Source organism: Eleginops maclovinus, chromosome 11, assembly GCF_036324505.1.
Source record: "Eleginops maclovinus isolate JMC-PN-2008 ecotype Puerto Natales chromosome 11, JC_Emac_rtc_rv5, whole genome shotgun sequence".
Taxonomy (NCBI): domain Eukaryota; kingdom Metazoa; phylum Chordata; class Actinopteri; order Perciformes; family Eleginopidae; genus Eleginops; species Eleginops maclovinus.
The window spans coordinates 16835228-16850719 of record NC_086359.1 but is presented as its reverse complement, the minus strand read 5'-3'; the positions used below and the strand labels follow the sequence as shown (position 1 = coordinate 16850719).

The 15492-nt window shown below is 38.6% G+C and overlaps 1 protein-coding gene across 1 annotated transcript; it reads left to right on the top strand.

The window, feature by feature from the left end:
* The first annotated feature begins 384 nt into the window (after positions 1-384).
* On the top strand, positions 385-14646 carry zc3h12b (zinc finger CCCH-type containing 12B). Its single transcript, XM_063895477.1, has 6 exons — positions 385-437; positions 4230-5016; positions 5143-5282; positions 5549-5783; positions 5915-6021; positions 6110-14646. Exons 2-6 carry the CDS (start codon positions 4391-4393, stop codon positions 7534-7536), a joined length of 2535 nt encoding a protein of 844 aa, XP_063751547.1. The 5' UTR covers positions 385-437; positions 4230-4390; the 3' UTR covers positions 7537-14646.
* The last annotated feature ends 846 nt before the right edge of the window (positions 14647-15492 follow it).

Below are 15492 nucleotides of genomic sequence, written 5' to 3'. Positions count from 1 at the left end.
ATTTTAAAAGGGAGTACACTACTGCATCATTATATAAGCATATCAAGGGGTTTTATATGTAAATAGTAGCTAGTAACTATGACTGTTAAATAAATAGAATGCAATAGAATGTAGAATATGTGTCTCCTAAATGTAGAATCACAAAAAACTGAAATAAAGTACCCAAGTAAAGTACAGTTATGACAAAAAAAAAGTACTTAAATAAAGCAATGGACTAAATGTTCTTAGTTAAATTTCCACCACTGGAAATTTTCTTAAAAACCAGAAGGATGGTAGGGTTGGTGGAACGTGTGTTTGTAATGTTGTGACCCCGGTGTTTTTTCACTGCTTAGATTACTTGTTTCCTTCGCGTTTATCTGGCAACCCTGAGCAAACTGCGACAGCGCCAATGGCAGCAAAACATAACTGTTACAGGCGAGGAGGATGACAGCAACAAGGTGAGATGAGCTCCGTTTGATGTCAACAATAGTCGTGATAAATATGCAGATTGTGTAGGGAATCATGTGGAGTTGCTGTAGTTATGCCTCCGTTTGAAAATACGGGATGGTCGTCAACTTTATCTCAAGTTACAGTAGTATTCTGGCAAAAATATAAGCACACGCTCAGTAGCTAAAGCTAACTAATGTTAGCAAGCAGCCTGTGGAGCCACTGAGTTGGCTGCTATTACTGTACGTAAGCTAACTGCTCTGCTTTGATACTGTAAACTAAATAGAGACCGGGTTGCATGACACAATTGGAATTTAGCGTTAGCTTGAAATATTAGCTATCCACACTCTCTAACATTTGATCAAATACACTGAAATAGGACGGTTAGTTTACGTAGCTAATATGTTGCTTCTCCAGCTGGCAAAGTAACGGTACAATAGCATGCTAGCGTGTGCTAACCGTTTCTCTGGGCCTGAGGATGTCACACCGGTTATCGTAAATCACATTTAATTACATCGGTGACATCGTGTGCAACAGCTATGTTATAACGGTATGTCAAAAGTATATATCTATTACTGTCATATTGTTTAACCTTGCTCCATTTCATCCCTCTGAACTCATGATGCTAACGATATGAGCACTTCAGTTTTTCTATTGACGTGTCAATAGTTAACGTGAGATGATGAATGCAGAATCAAATTCCACCTTGGTTAATTCAGCACTTCAGGAGTGTTCATGTGTGGTCACTGTCATTGTGATTTTGGGACCAATGCAGACTTTAAATTTGGTTGCACGTTTTTGTTATATTGCTGCTGGTATAAGTCTGGCTGAAAAATAAGAATTGTGTTCAATCCACAGTGTTTGTTGGCCTATTGTTAATATAATCTTAATAAAGGGACTTTTTCCTTTTCTGTAACCTTGAAATAATTCCAGCAACACACACATTAGTGGATTACTTTGTGAAACTTTATATGCTACTTACAAATCAACCAAATTATGGAGAGGTGAAACTTCAAATAAGTAAAAGCTCACACTAAAAGCAAAGTAAACATCCTGCATTGTTTATGACATTCGATACACTTAAGAGAGTGTGGCATATCGATCATTTTAAGAAATTAGTTTTTTGGGGTCATATTCATCTTTTCTTAGTCATGTTTTAATAAATTCAGATATAATCAATGTTACTTTATTTTGCATCTATTTGTAGTGTGAGGCAATGTTGTTGATTTCCCTTTTTTTGATTGGCCTGTTTATAATACGAATTGTAATCATGAAGGTGCCCGGTAGTGTAAAATCAAATGTGGCTTAATATGACTTTTAAGTTTCGCAATTATTCCAGCTTGACGTTAAGCATGAGTTTTACATCATATTTCAGTAATAAGTATATATATTTATGACTGATACCCGTAACATCTGCCTTTCTTTGTGAAGTGTACCAAGTTCATATAGAGGATGTTGGTGTTAACATGCCCTCCAAAATCGTAGCGTAAATGATTAACGGACAGCATTTGGAACTCCCAATTTAGCAGTAGGGATGTCATTTGTCTTCAGTCATCAAGAATATTGTTTATGTGGGTTTGTGCTTTTCAGCTGCGAAGTTATTTCTAGTCCAGATACATTTTACATGCTCTTAAGGCAGAACACACTGATGAGTTGTTACAGTAGCCACGCGTTTTCACACTTTGTGCTATCACAGTAACACTCGCATGGCATTCTCTCATTGGTCTGTCTCCTATAAAATAACGACTGGAACACTTTTGTCCATTGGTGTAAGCATAGACTTTAAATTTGTCGCTTTTGAATATATTTAACTAAACAAGTTGTACATGCAACCATCACTGACCAAAATGCAGATTATCCCTGCTCCATACTGGATACTATGTAGGGTCAGCAATGTAAAAGATGGCCTCAGGGACATGTTCTACTTGTTGCTATGAAACAGCAGCACACAAGCCTGTGCATGTGCAGAGATAGTCTGGAGGCCTTGCTGAGTCTGAGTCTTTGAATCTGGAGGTGGACAGCAAAGGATTGGAAGAGCTCTGCTCCCTGTGTTAATGTAGAATTTCCTAAATGGCAGTGGTGTGTGTCTGAGGTCCACAAAAGTGCCTCAATATCCCTGTTTTTTGAGCCAGTTGGTTCAAATACATCACTTTGTTTTCCATCTTTGTCATACAAGTTGTGATCAACAGTATCATAGTGTGCACACGTACGCAATAAAAGGTATGTATTTATAGCCATAGATTGGCCCTCAAAATATCTATTAACCTTCATAGTTGTCTATGAATATCTTATGTACTAACCTCTTGATGGTGTTGCCAGTGATATAGTGTTTGCCATGTAATGTTTTTTTTTATTGTGGAATATGCTGCCTCAAGAGTTTTAGTGTAGAGTTGTAGTGTAGCTGTAAGTGTTCTGCATTTACTGACTGCCTAAAGAGAGATGATGAGCTGTGTTTGTGTTAGTCGTGACTGGTAAAAAAGGAGTTAGCTGATGACAAGGCTGTGTTGCTAAGCAACGCACATCATGGGCTGCGTCTCTTGAAGCTCGAAGCTGGCTGTATGTTACTCTCTGCAAGACTGGGGCAAAAGTGTAGTGTTTCTTCTCATCATGCACTTCCTTTAAAGATGATTTGATAACCAAATCTATATGAAAATGTTGCTGTTGACAGTGTTGAGTTTTAATACTGCAGGCTACAAGTCCTATTCTGCTTGGTTCTGAGGAATTATGTTCAATACAGATTGCCTGTCAGAGGGCTGGAGGTGCAGGGATACCCTGTTCAGCCCACACTTAGTCTCAGGTTATGGTAACTCATGCACTTACCCCCTGTGTGTCTGGCCTGAATGTTGCTTGAAGACCACAGGCTTTAGGGCACATAAAGGCGAGGGTTTTACTGCAGCACATTAGCACATTCTATGCAGGAAGAATGGGGGTTTCCGTTGAAGTCAGGTGGATACTGATTTAGCTGGCTGTTGTGTCTATGTTTTCAATAATGCACCTACAAGCAGGAGAGGATCAGTTAGTTTCATTTTGTATGTATTTATTGTCAAAAAGTACCAGTGAATTTCTGTAATAGGCTCAGACTAATGCTATAGCCATCTAACATTATTAAATAAGAACAATTCTGTTGTTGTTGGTAAAGTTCTCACTGCATAACTACTACTGTACTACAACTAGAGCAGATGCTTTGCTAAATTCAGTTACAACTTAATGCATTAATAATAATAATAATAATAATAATAATAATAATAATAATAATAATAATAAATTGTGGAGAACAAACAAACATGTACGATCAACCGGCATGAGTACATAATAGGTTGAACATTTGTTCAAATTCAAGGAGTTTGTAGGTGGGACATAAAATGTAACTCGAAATGTAGCTTTAGACTGAATGCCATGCAGACTATTTAACCAACAGGTTTCTCATCAAAAATTCAAACTGAACAAAAGATTAAACTGCACGTTTGTGAACCACAAACATTAAAACAACAGTCAGACAGAGGACCTACGTTTGAATGTATTCAGATCAGTCTTTTCCCCACACTGTGTTTTTTTGGGTAACTTGTGTATTTGGGCAGGTGACTAACATGTTCCATATGTCTGGCTAATTTTGTCACATAGCAGTGTTTCCCATATGTGTCTTGGTCTACCACACTTTGAAATGCTTTTCCTTCACACTCAAAAATATCTAAATACAAATTGATGGGAATGGAGGCAAATTATTACTTTCAACATGATTTTGGAGTTAAAGTTGAACACGTGTTATATTTGAAACTTCTCATTGTGTTTTGGCTTCCTTTCAGGATTTGATAGTTTGATTTAGCCTGTCCACATCAAGGAGAACGTGTTACTTTGGCTCTACACGAAGAGCCTAGGGCTTAAGTCCCGCATTAAGTATGATTCCCTGGTTGCGACGGAGGTGAGAAAACATGGGGTGGAAATCTGAGGTGTCAAGACGAACGTGATGACAGTATGGTTGATGGTGGAGAAGCTCAAAATGGAAAAACGTCCATGCAGGGAGGAGAACATTGACTCCAGCGAGGCCCAGCATGCCAGTGATGATTCCGAGGATGGAAGCAGCTCAGAAAGCGAATCAGAAGAGCAGCAACACCAGTTTCAGGTGAGCAGGGGTAAGAAGAGGGAGCCCTTGGCTGTTGCCAAACCCCACCGACAGCTCTGTCGCTCTCCATGCCTTGACCGGCCCAGTTTTTCCCAGAGTAGCACCGCGCAAGATTGTCGTGAAGATGACTCCAGCGCGGGATCCGGGATCAAGCCCGCCAGTGAGAGAGAGTACCAGACAAAGATGGAATTTGCATTGAAGTTGGGCTATTCTGGAGAGCAGGTAGAATCGGTGCTCAACAAGCTGGGTTCTGCTGCACTCATCAACGACCTCCTTGCTGAGTTAGTAAGGCTTGGAAACAAAGTAGAACCTGAAATTCAACCTTGCAGCAGTACGGCCACTTCAATATCCCGGCCCCCCTGTGTTAAAGAGACTGTTAGTCCGGAGGTGTCAGTGGAAGATGACTCCTCTGCGGATATCTTTGATAACCTCAGGCCCATCGTCATCGATGGCTCCAATGTGGCAATGAGGTAAAACACTGACAAACTCACAATTGGACTTTGCTTCAAGTACATACACTCTGAAACTTTTGCCTCAATGAATGAGCATTTCTGAAGGTAAAAGTAGTCCTTATCGCACACTGTTTTGTCTTCTAGCCATGGAAACAAGGAGGTGTTCTCTTGCCGTGGGATCCAACTTGCTGTTGAATGGTTCTTAGAGAAAGGACACAAAGACATCACTGTGTTTGTCCCCGCCTGGAGAAAGGAACAGTCAAGGCCAGACGCCCTCATCACAGGTAATAAAGCTGTTTGTAAGGCAGTTGCTTTATTTAAGTTTACATGTTGGAAATTGAAGGCTACATGTAATATCGTGGTACCGTATATGCAACTGAAACATAACCTTGTGGTGTGTAAGTAAGAAAGGAGTTCTGGAGTTCATATTAAGGAAAATGCCATAATATAACCTCCATTACAACCGGAACACATTTGAATAAAGCTTTTGGCGGTTTTCAATGACAAAATGATAAACAATGTTACAACGTACTTGAAACTTCTCTTCCAGATCAAGAAATATTACGCAAGCTGGAAAAAGAGAAGATTCTGGTTTTCACTCCATCTCGGAGAGTTCAAGGCAGAAGAGTGGTGTGCTATGATGATCGCTTCATAGTGAAGCTGTCTTATGATTCTGATGGAATTATTGTGTCAAATGACAACTACAGGGACTTGCAAAATGAGAAGCCAGAGTGGAAGAAGTTCATAGAAGAGCGTCTCCTAATGTACTCATTTGTCAATGACAAGTAAGAAACCATCATTCATTCTTATGGCATCCAAATTCAAAGGTCATGTATTTTGAGGAGATGTTCTTTGTTTAACTATTGAAGTTAGAAAGCATATGTGATGACATTTTCTAAAGGACTATTTTGAATAGGTTCATGCCGCCTGATGATCCATTGGGAAGACATGGTCCAAGCTTAGAAAATTTCCTCCGCAAGCGTCCTGTTGTTCCAGAGCACAAAAAACAACCCTGCCCCTATGGTAAGTCCCTTAAATGTGTTTTTTCAATCAATGTCTGATTGCTGCTGTCGACTGTTCATGACATGATCTACTCTTTCTTTTAATAAAGGGAAAAAGTGCACATATGGACACAAGTGCAAGTACTATCATCCCGAGCGTGTCAACCAGCCGCAGCGGTCAGTTGCTGATGAACTGCGGGCTTTTGCCAAATTGTCTGCGGTGAAGACAATGAGTGAGGGGGCTTTAGCTAAATGCGGTACTGGTCCGGCAACTGTTAAGGGGGATAGCATCTCTGAGGTCAAACGGGTGGCACCCAAACGTCAGTCTGACCCCAGTATTCGCTCTGTGGCCTGTGAACCCCCAGAAGCACTGTCCATTGCTAGGAAGTCTGAGGCAAATTCAGTGCCTTCCCTTGTGTCTGCTCTCAGCGTGCCCACCATGCAGCCTGCCAAGAGCCACGCAGCTGGGGCCTTGAACACACGATCAGCCAGCAGCCCAGTGCCGGGTTCTTTGCAGTTCGCGCACAGTTCTCTAGAGCACATGTCCAGTGTACAGTACCCTCCTATTTTAGTTACTAATAGTCATGGCGCCTCTATAACTTACAATGACCAGTTTCCAAAGTATGACTCAGTTAGCGACCATGGATATTATTCACTGCACAGTGATTTTTCAACTATGAGCATGAGCAGCATGCATAACGTGGACAGTTTCTGTAGCATGGAGCACGAGCATGGTGTGTATCAGAGAAATCCCAGCCACTGCCCTGAGTCCTGCCTCAGCCATTCAAACAGTGACTCCTTCTCCTCTTACGGGGACATGTACACGGGCTCTATGGACAGTAGCTTAGAGGATGGCATGAAGGGGCAGCAGCAGTCTCCCGCACCGGGTAGGATGCAAGCGTTCTCCCATGGGTTTCGTCATGAAGCGCTGACTAGAGTACAGAGTTATGGCCCTGAGGAACCCAAGCAGGGGCCCCGGAAGCAGCCTGGATCGCGACTAGCACCACATATCCAGCATGTTGCGGTGGGAGCAAGGTCCAGCTGTCCTGGAGACTATCCCCTCACTCAAAATGTCCTCCCACCTCTGTCCTCGCAGCCCACGAGGTCTCTCGGTATGACCCGGATGGACAGCATATCGGACTCAAGGCTGTATGATAGCAACCCAATGAGACAGAGGCGACCTCCACTGTGCCGCGAGCAGCATGCGAGCTGGGACCCTCTGCCTTGCGGTAATGAGTCCTATGGATATCATTCATATCCGTTGAGTAACAGCCTGATGCCGTGTTGCGAGCGGGTGATGGTCCGCAGCATGCCAGACAAAATGGAACAAATCTGGAACTCGCCATGGGAAATGCCCTCTGCAGCTGAACACCAAGAGCGGTATGCCATCCCGGACCACCAGTATCAAACATATCGCAATCTTTGTAACATCTTTCCTGCTTATGTTGTACACTCAGTTATGGAGAAGAACCCTCATTTGACAGATCCACAACAGCTTGCCGCCGTCATTGTCACAAAATTGAGGTCATGCCATTAAGCAGGTAGTCTTATTAAACATTCAGAAGTGATGTAAAAAGGGAAATACAGTTTTGAAATGCAAAGATAGGCACTTGTTAAATGTTGCTACATGTGCAACATCTGCCCTCAGGAGTTTTTATTTTTCTTTTCAAATGTCTCTGGTGGGAAATCAGATTGTACATCACTTAAATGACGTGGTAGTAAATAGCATAGAGGAGTTGGTTTGATAAGTTTATCTCAAATTGTAAAATGTGTCACATTTGAAAACTTTTTATATAAGGTGGTGTGCACAACTTATTAGACATTTGGTTCATAACACATTCATATTACCTGAGCAGGAGCTGCATAACAGCTTTGTACCATATCAACAATGAACAAAGCCTTTGTTCAGCATCATTATTCTAAATCATTTAATAGTTTGCTAACACTTGGCAGGACTCTTAAATGTCCCTTAGATACATTCTTGAAGTCTTGCCGATGATTTGATATATTAAATGAAAATTGTTAATGAAGCCCCAGGGTGTTCAGTATTAAGAACACAAGTTATACAAAAAGGGAGTCGATTGTTAAAAATAAACTGTCAAATATTTTGATTAGCAATTTTCACAGGAAATGTTCGTTATGTGGTAGACATTTCTTATAAATTAAATGTCCTTTTTAGGAAATAATTTTCTGATAGAAGTTTTGACATTCCTGTAATGAAGTTTTTTGTCCTGTACATTTTAATTTGATCTTCCATTTCATAATGTCAATTTATATTTAAACTGCTGTGGTGTTACTGCCTTCTGACCTTTCGGCCAATCAAATCCCTCTTAGAAGCTAGCAAAATATCAACTACTACCATATTTAGCCAGTTCCTCCAGCTCCTGTTAGCTAGATTATCAGCAACAATGTCAGATCCGTTCTGAATCAAATATCTACCCGCTGCATTAAGTGAAACGGGGCACACAGAAACTAACTCTTTGATTTTGCGTAACAAAGCTTCACCTGCTGCCCACATAGCTGGCTAACTAGTGTTGTTAATTCAGACTTACTTCCGCTGCTTTTGCAAAGAGACACAACTTTGTGAAGAGCATGTAGTCTAAAAGTCTTTCTCTCTGACAACCAAAGCCTACAGAAGCAAGCTAATGCTGCTAACATTGACTTTTTTCTCTGAGTTTGAATACTATCAAAGCTCAAAAGCCAGCCTAGCTTGTTAGCTGGGTAACATTTGAAGACTAGTTGAGCTGAGCCTTAATAACTAAAGAGCTTTATTTACTGTGTCTATGTGCTGTTTTTACTTGTTTAGCAGTCTAAAATGTGATAAATTTGGCATATTTGTTGTGTGGCAGCAGGTGCTAACGGGCTAAGTTTGTTGAGCTTGATATCTTGAGAGAGTTGAGATAACATGTGTTGTGCAAAACGACTGCATGGACTAAAATGTAACTTTAATATGAAATAAAACTTGACTTGAAAAACAGACTTAGGGTAAATATAAAAGGAATACTTTATTATATTTCATAATGACTGGTTTTAATATTTGGTTATTTTTTCAGATACTTAATTGACATATTTCACATTTCATTAATTCAGTCTTTTATTAAATTCATATTAATTTAATTTAATTAATCATCATAACCATTGTAGCCAACTGGTGTACTTAACGTTGTCCTTATGTCAAAGTGAACTATTGATGGCAACGCGTTAGAGATGGAAAGTAATAACTGAGAAACTTCTCCTATTTGCCTTGACATAAGAGGACGTTGACATGTGTACACAATGTAGCTTTTATGAAGATCTTGTTCAGGCCCTGTGAATGTGTTATGAAAGGCTTTTAAAGTGTTCTGGTGCAGTGGAACTATAAATAACCTTGCTTAGGTCTGCCTCTGCTGTAAATAATTCTTGTGACTTTTTTGTGCATTGATTCTGAAGTTAAGTAAGAGGGAGGTAGTTGCATACCTCACAGCATGAACTATGACATTTAATGGCCTTATATCTGAATGACCTCACGCTTTAGTCATTGTCTGATTGGTTTCAATGAAAGTCTTAGTCATTGAAGCCTCCTAGTTTCAAATGTAAAGCACTATCTCAGTATCTGAAGAGATATATTTTCTCAGCCTCACCTAACAAAGCTACTATTTTGGTAGAATTTGACAGTGCACAAAGCAAGCCAAAAGCGAGATTTGACTTGTGTACATGTGCACATATATGTACATATTATCACACAAAAGCCATTATTTCAAAGTCATTTATAAGCTGCTAAATAATGCCAAAAAAAGATAGAATTTATATAGTGTCAGTATTCTACATAATGTTACATTTTGGTTCACAGAATTGATTGGATGACGGTATAAACAAACATCTGTGTTTGGATAATTTCCTACTGTGTGCTGTATAGTAACCTTGAGATTTAATTGGATTCTACATCCAAGATTTCTTATTTCTATATTTGTCAAATTTGTTGTGGTTATTCTTTTCAATGTTAAAATATTCAAAGTATCTTTGTTTCAAACAGTAGCTCTAATGGACTTCTTTAAGTTGTCAGTGGAGCATGGGTTTTAATGCAGGAGCAGGTTAATTTTGTTTCAAATACTACTTTTACATGCACTTAAGCAGTCTGATGATTTCTGATGCATACTTGAGAAATAAGAAGCCTTTATCAATTTTAATAGTTAAAAGAAACCTGGTTAATCAAGCAAGATTACCGATGGGATTTGGCCATCATTAAACTTCTATAAATCATTTTATTTTGCGTATACTAATGTGCACAGGACAGGGAAAGTAAAGGTAATAAACAGGATTAGGTAATATTCCTAATAGTGCAGATGAATCATATCATTTAGAGTATTTACATCCAGAATCCTGTCTATGCCAGTTCAATTTATTTACATATTCTCAATGTTAGCAATTTAGTTTGATAATTTGCTTTGTCTGTTTGTCCCTACTTCCAATTGAAAACAAGTATCAGTATCATAGTTTTTTTCATAGAAATCCAACTATTGCAGTGCATTTAAAAAAGGTTCCCCAATGTTAATGCCTTAACCTGATTCCTTCAGTGCATGTAAAAATAGTGAGACTTTGAGAAAAACTTTCACTGGGCTGTGATGTGACTTACGCAGGGACAAGTCGTAGAAATGTACTATTAGTGATGGAAACAGTGTTTACCATCACATTTGAAATGTTTGCACAAGTAATTCTTCAATGACTGAATCTTAAACTGGTTAATGTTTGCCAGATAAAATGATAAGAATCTGGCAGTTCAAGTTAAATATTGGACTCGTGTTATATCGTGTAGAGTATGAAGTTTCGATAATTGTTTAAAAAAATGCTAGAAAGCATGTTGAAGATAAAGTTTAGTGTATGGCTTATTACGGGAGGCTGAATTGCTGCAACCCAGACGTACCGCACGCATAGATGCAGCCAGTCTCCAAGGTACCTGGAAGGGTTCGGCTGTGCCTTGCAGCACATTGCTCTCAGGATGCTTTCCAGTTTCTAGTTTTCAGTCTCTCCCTGCCAAAAATAATACTGGTGACTGGCCTACTCTGATCTAGTACTGATATATTTTGTGAACATTCTACATGCAACATGTAGAACCTTAAAAGCTAGTCATGTACAGTTGGAACGTGGAGATGGCATTGCAAAACTTCGTACTTTTTGTGTATATCCTTGTTGTGCACCTTGACATGTAGAGAATTGGGCTAATAGGATGGCTTTACATGATGCAGATTTAGTCAGAAGAAGTAATGTTGGTGTCCGTAATGGTGCCCATTCAGCCAAAAAATTGAACAGCAATGGGTGCCGGACTTGCCCATATTTTATTGTCAAACACGCTGTTTGTCTGGCATTTGTTGAGCCAGGGATCTTGATGAAGACTTTACATTTTATCCATCAGTGGGAGCATAAGGCTTCAAATTGTGGCATTGTGTCAATGGGTCAAACCTACCACTTTCATTCACCAGAAATATGAATTAATGCCGAGCACATTGATGCTCCCAAGAGGATAAACCCCTCTGATGTTAGTTATCTTTCCGTGTTTGTAACATGTAAAGCCAGCCCTATCAGCAAGATCATGCTTTGACTGCATTTAAAGGGAAATGCCACTTAATTTTAGGATTCAGGTATGCTTCCTCAAGGCCTGCTATTGGATGGCATGACTGAACATCTCAAATGTACTGTTTTAATAGCTAAATCATTAAACCACAGGGAAGTGATGCTGAGCTCAGAAACAGGATGGGCTCCCATTTGTATTAAAAGGAGCAGTATCAGACTATGTTTCTATGACATCACAACCTGTATATTTCTCCTTTTTCATTTAAGTAATATCTATGCTTACGGAGAAAAATTGCCTGATAATTTTGTAAAACTGAGTGGTATTACTCTTTAACAGGCCTAACTATGTATGCCTGACTTTTTTTCATTGGTGGTGCTTAAAAAAAAAAATCTTTATAATGTTTAGGTACAACTGCGGTATATGAACAGACATAAAGAAGAAAAAAAATAAATCTGAATGTGTTTTGCCCAAATGAGTCTGGGCTTTGCTGACTTTGTTTTTTCATGAAAAGAGACGAGGCCACCTAAGGCCGGCTGTCTGTTCATGAGAAGGTGAAACAAACTGCCTAAATGTTTCTTCATGTGAAACAATCAGATTGCAAGGCTGCTGTCAAGGTTGTTTCTGGCATTTGGCTAAAAGTTTGCGTGCCGTCCCTTTCCTTCGAAATAGTTGAATGGTCATCGACTTCTTTAAAAACTAGCATCAGTGGTAAAAAACTGATGTATTAGTAGAACACTGTCCCTGATGAAAGGAAAACACTCTTAAACAAAACAACAGGGCTGTTTTAACAACCTGACTTTAATTTGGGATTGGAATATGTTTCATGTGATAGTGAAGTCGTTCTTTAACTCGAATACTGGAGAAGTCAATTGCTCCAATGACGCTTTGATGTGTTTAGGAACTACATTACATTAAGCCACAGCACAAATCTTAGAAAAATGAAAACAGCCACGGTTCCTTAAACTGATTTCTTCTCCTTGCTGTAAAAAAGGTAAATCATGGGGTTAATTGAGTGATGTTCACTGACATTTACAGTAGTTTATAGTGTAGTAAACTGTGTATATCTCCAGTATACATATGATTCCTTGGTTTTGATTTACTGCCACTGACAAGATGTCTAATCAATATAAACTTGAATAAATCTTGTTGAATTTGCCTTTAAACCTGATAACATAAGACCTGCTCACATGATTAAATTATAACAGCTGATTTCTCTCAAGATTGAGTGGTAATATATCTAGCACTGTGCCACAGCCTGCACTACTCTGTCATTAGATTAAATGTGGGGGCTTGATATGTATTGGAGGAATGTCAAATTCAAAGCATAGTGGCTGTAAGTCATGCATTATATTTATACTTTAAAATCACTGTTACTATATGCATTATTGTCCCTCCTCTTAACACACTTCAGATTTCACTGGACAATAGACTATTTCCAGTTTAAAAATAAACTCTTTCAATGTACTCAAATGACTTTCAATCTACCAGTCAAGTATTTCACTGCTTTGTTAAAAGGTTACACTTAAGGCCAGAATGGTGTCCCCCACCCTCCCTTTGAAAGTGCCGCAAACAACTAAGCCACAAATGTCTAGAATTGACTTTTGCTTGTTGATACAAATTGTATCTATACCTTGAATGTAACAAAATATGATATGTATAATATGAAAATAGTTTTATTTAATAAAGGGGGGGAGAAAACTCAATGCCATAATGTTTGTGACACTGTGTGTCACTGGGAGTAGCCCATTGGTATGTACTGATTCTTACTGGGTACAGTAGTTAACTTACAGGGACATTGACGTGCCACATACCAGTGCACAGATGCCCTGTGTGCGGCAGTAAGCCTAATGTCCTCACTGTACATAGTCACACATGTCTGTGTATATATAGAAAGCGATCTGTAAAAGTAACAGTTACTTCAGTTGTTTAATGAGATAATTTCTGTTGTCTTGTAACCTGTGCACCCTGGTTATGTGCATCTATTTCTTCTGAATTGAATTGAAATGTACGCTGTACACTATATGAATGGTAATCTCAATATTTTTGAATATATTTTGCCTAATAAAACATGCCAAAGTTATATTTTGGGTGGCTTTGTCAAATATAGTTTCTTGTGTTTCAACACAGGGGTTGTCATGCAATGACATTTCAGAGACAACATATTTTGTTTACCAAACTATGTTAAAATTGCCAAATTGAAATCTGTGTCTGGCCTGGCGTTAAAAGCATACTACAGAAATTGTCATATACTAAACTCTGATAGTTTTTTTGATGACTAACTGTATGTAGAAAAGCAGAGGTGTATTGAATTGTGATTTGGTTTACTATTGACTTAAATTATTTAACAATCGTAAGTGTTGATTCCAGATGTTGATGTAATATGAACTGGTCCCTTAATGGCTAAGATCAAGAGCAAAGTGATTTTTGATATGCACACTGGCAATTTCTCAAACACACACTCGCAAACTGTTTTGATCAGATAATGTGGACCCCTTGACTTCTTGTTCCACTACCTAATATTTTAAATTGTATGGTGTACAGACAAGAAGACGTAAATATATTGAAGATGGCTCCGGCCGTGGCGCAACTGGCTGGGGCACCTGCACCGTATGCAGGAGACCTGGGTTCGATTCCCGACCCGTGGTCCTTTCCGGATCCCACCCTGACTCTCTCTCCCGCTTTCCTGTCACTCTCCACTGTCCTATCCGATTAAAGGCAAAAAGCCCCCAAAAAATATCTTTAAAAATAAATAAATATATATATATTGAACATGACTACAGTATACAGCATAATACTCAGGTTCAGTCACAGAAACATTTGAAAACACCTACTCTTTTGCTTTCTAATATTGAGAAATGCAGCGGTCACATGTCTCCAGTTGGAGTAGACGGATGTGTCTGTAATTTAGAAAAGGGAAATATAAAGCAAGTTGTTTGTGTTGTGATCTGCAGTATTGTAATCCACTCTGACGGATAGCATTGCTTTTATAGACCAAAATATATAAAAATAGATAATTTGGGTCTGTAGGCTCAAACAAAATGTAAGTCTTAATGACAAAATGTGTTTCTCTCCATAAATAAAGGAAAACTTCAATTCAAACTGTTTTATTGTTTTTAATGTGACAGAAAAGTGGCCTACCAGGAATCGAGAAAAACAACCGTGGAAGGTTTCTAAAGAGGCAACTGAAGTTATACATGTGAACGAAATGTCATAACAAATTGTGACGATTGAGGTAAAGAAGGGTAAAATATTTCCCCTTTGTCGACTATTTTAGAATGCTTTCTGATCAATGTTTACATCTTTCATCCTCAAGCGGTGTGCAATATGTTGCATCCATTGCTTCAACCAGGACGGGACTTCAGAATTGTATTGTAATAAAAAGCAATAAGTTCATTGTGCTGAATTTTAATTATGGGGTAACTGTCAATAGCCTCACAAGTGGCTTGAATAATTAGTCTCAATCATTAACTGGGTATAGAAGTGAAAATATAGCTTGATTAAATATAAAATACAGGAAATATCTAAGAAAAAAAAAAGACTCATGCATAGGGAACTCATCATTTCTGAATAACTTCAGTTCACTAAATATAATATATCAAGCACATTTCCATTGTAACCAGGAAAGTATCGTGAAGTCATTATTTTGTTTAGTAATTATTTTTCCAGTAGAACTTGACATGAATGTTTCTCATCGCCGCATTCCTTTTTACAATTATTTAATAATTACTTTAATTATATAATTCAAGCCTAGGACAGACATAAGTGAGATGAATCCAGTTCATTCATTCTGAAATATTAACATCACTTTTTTATCCATGATAGCTGAATAGATGGCTAAAAAATGTCTTTCATTGAAATCAGTCCCCATTGTCTATTAGGGGAAGTTAAATGCAGTATATAACAATGTGTCCAAAAACAGAAAAGTGTTATGGTTGGTCTCTAAGG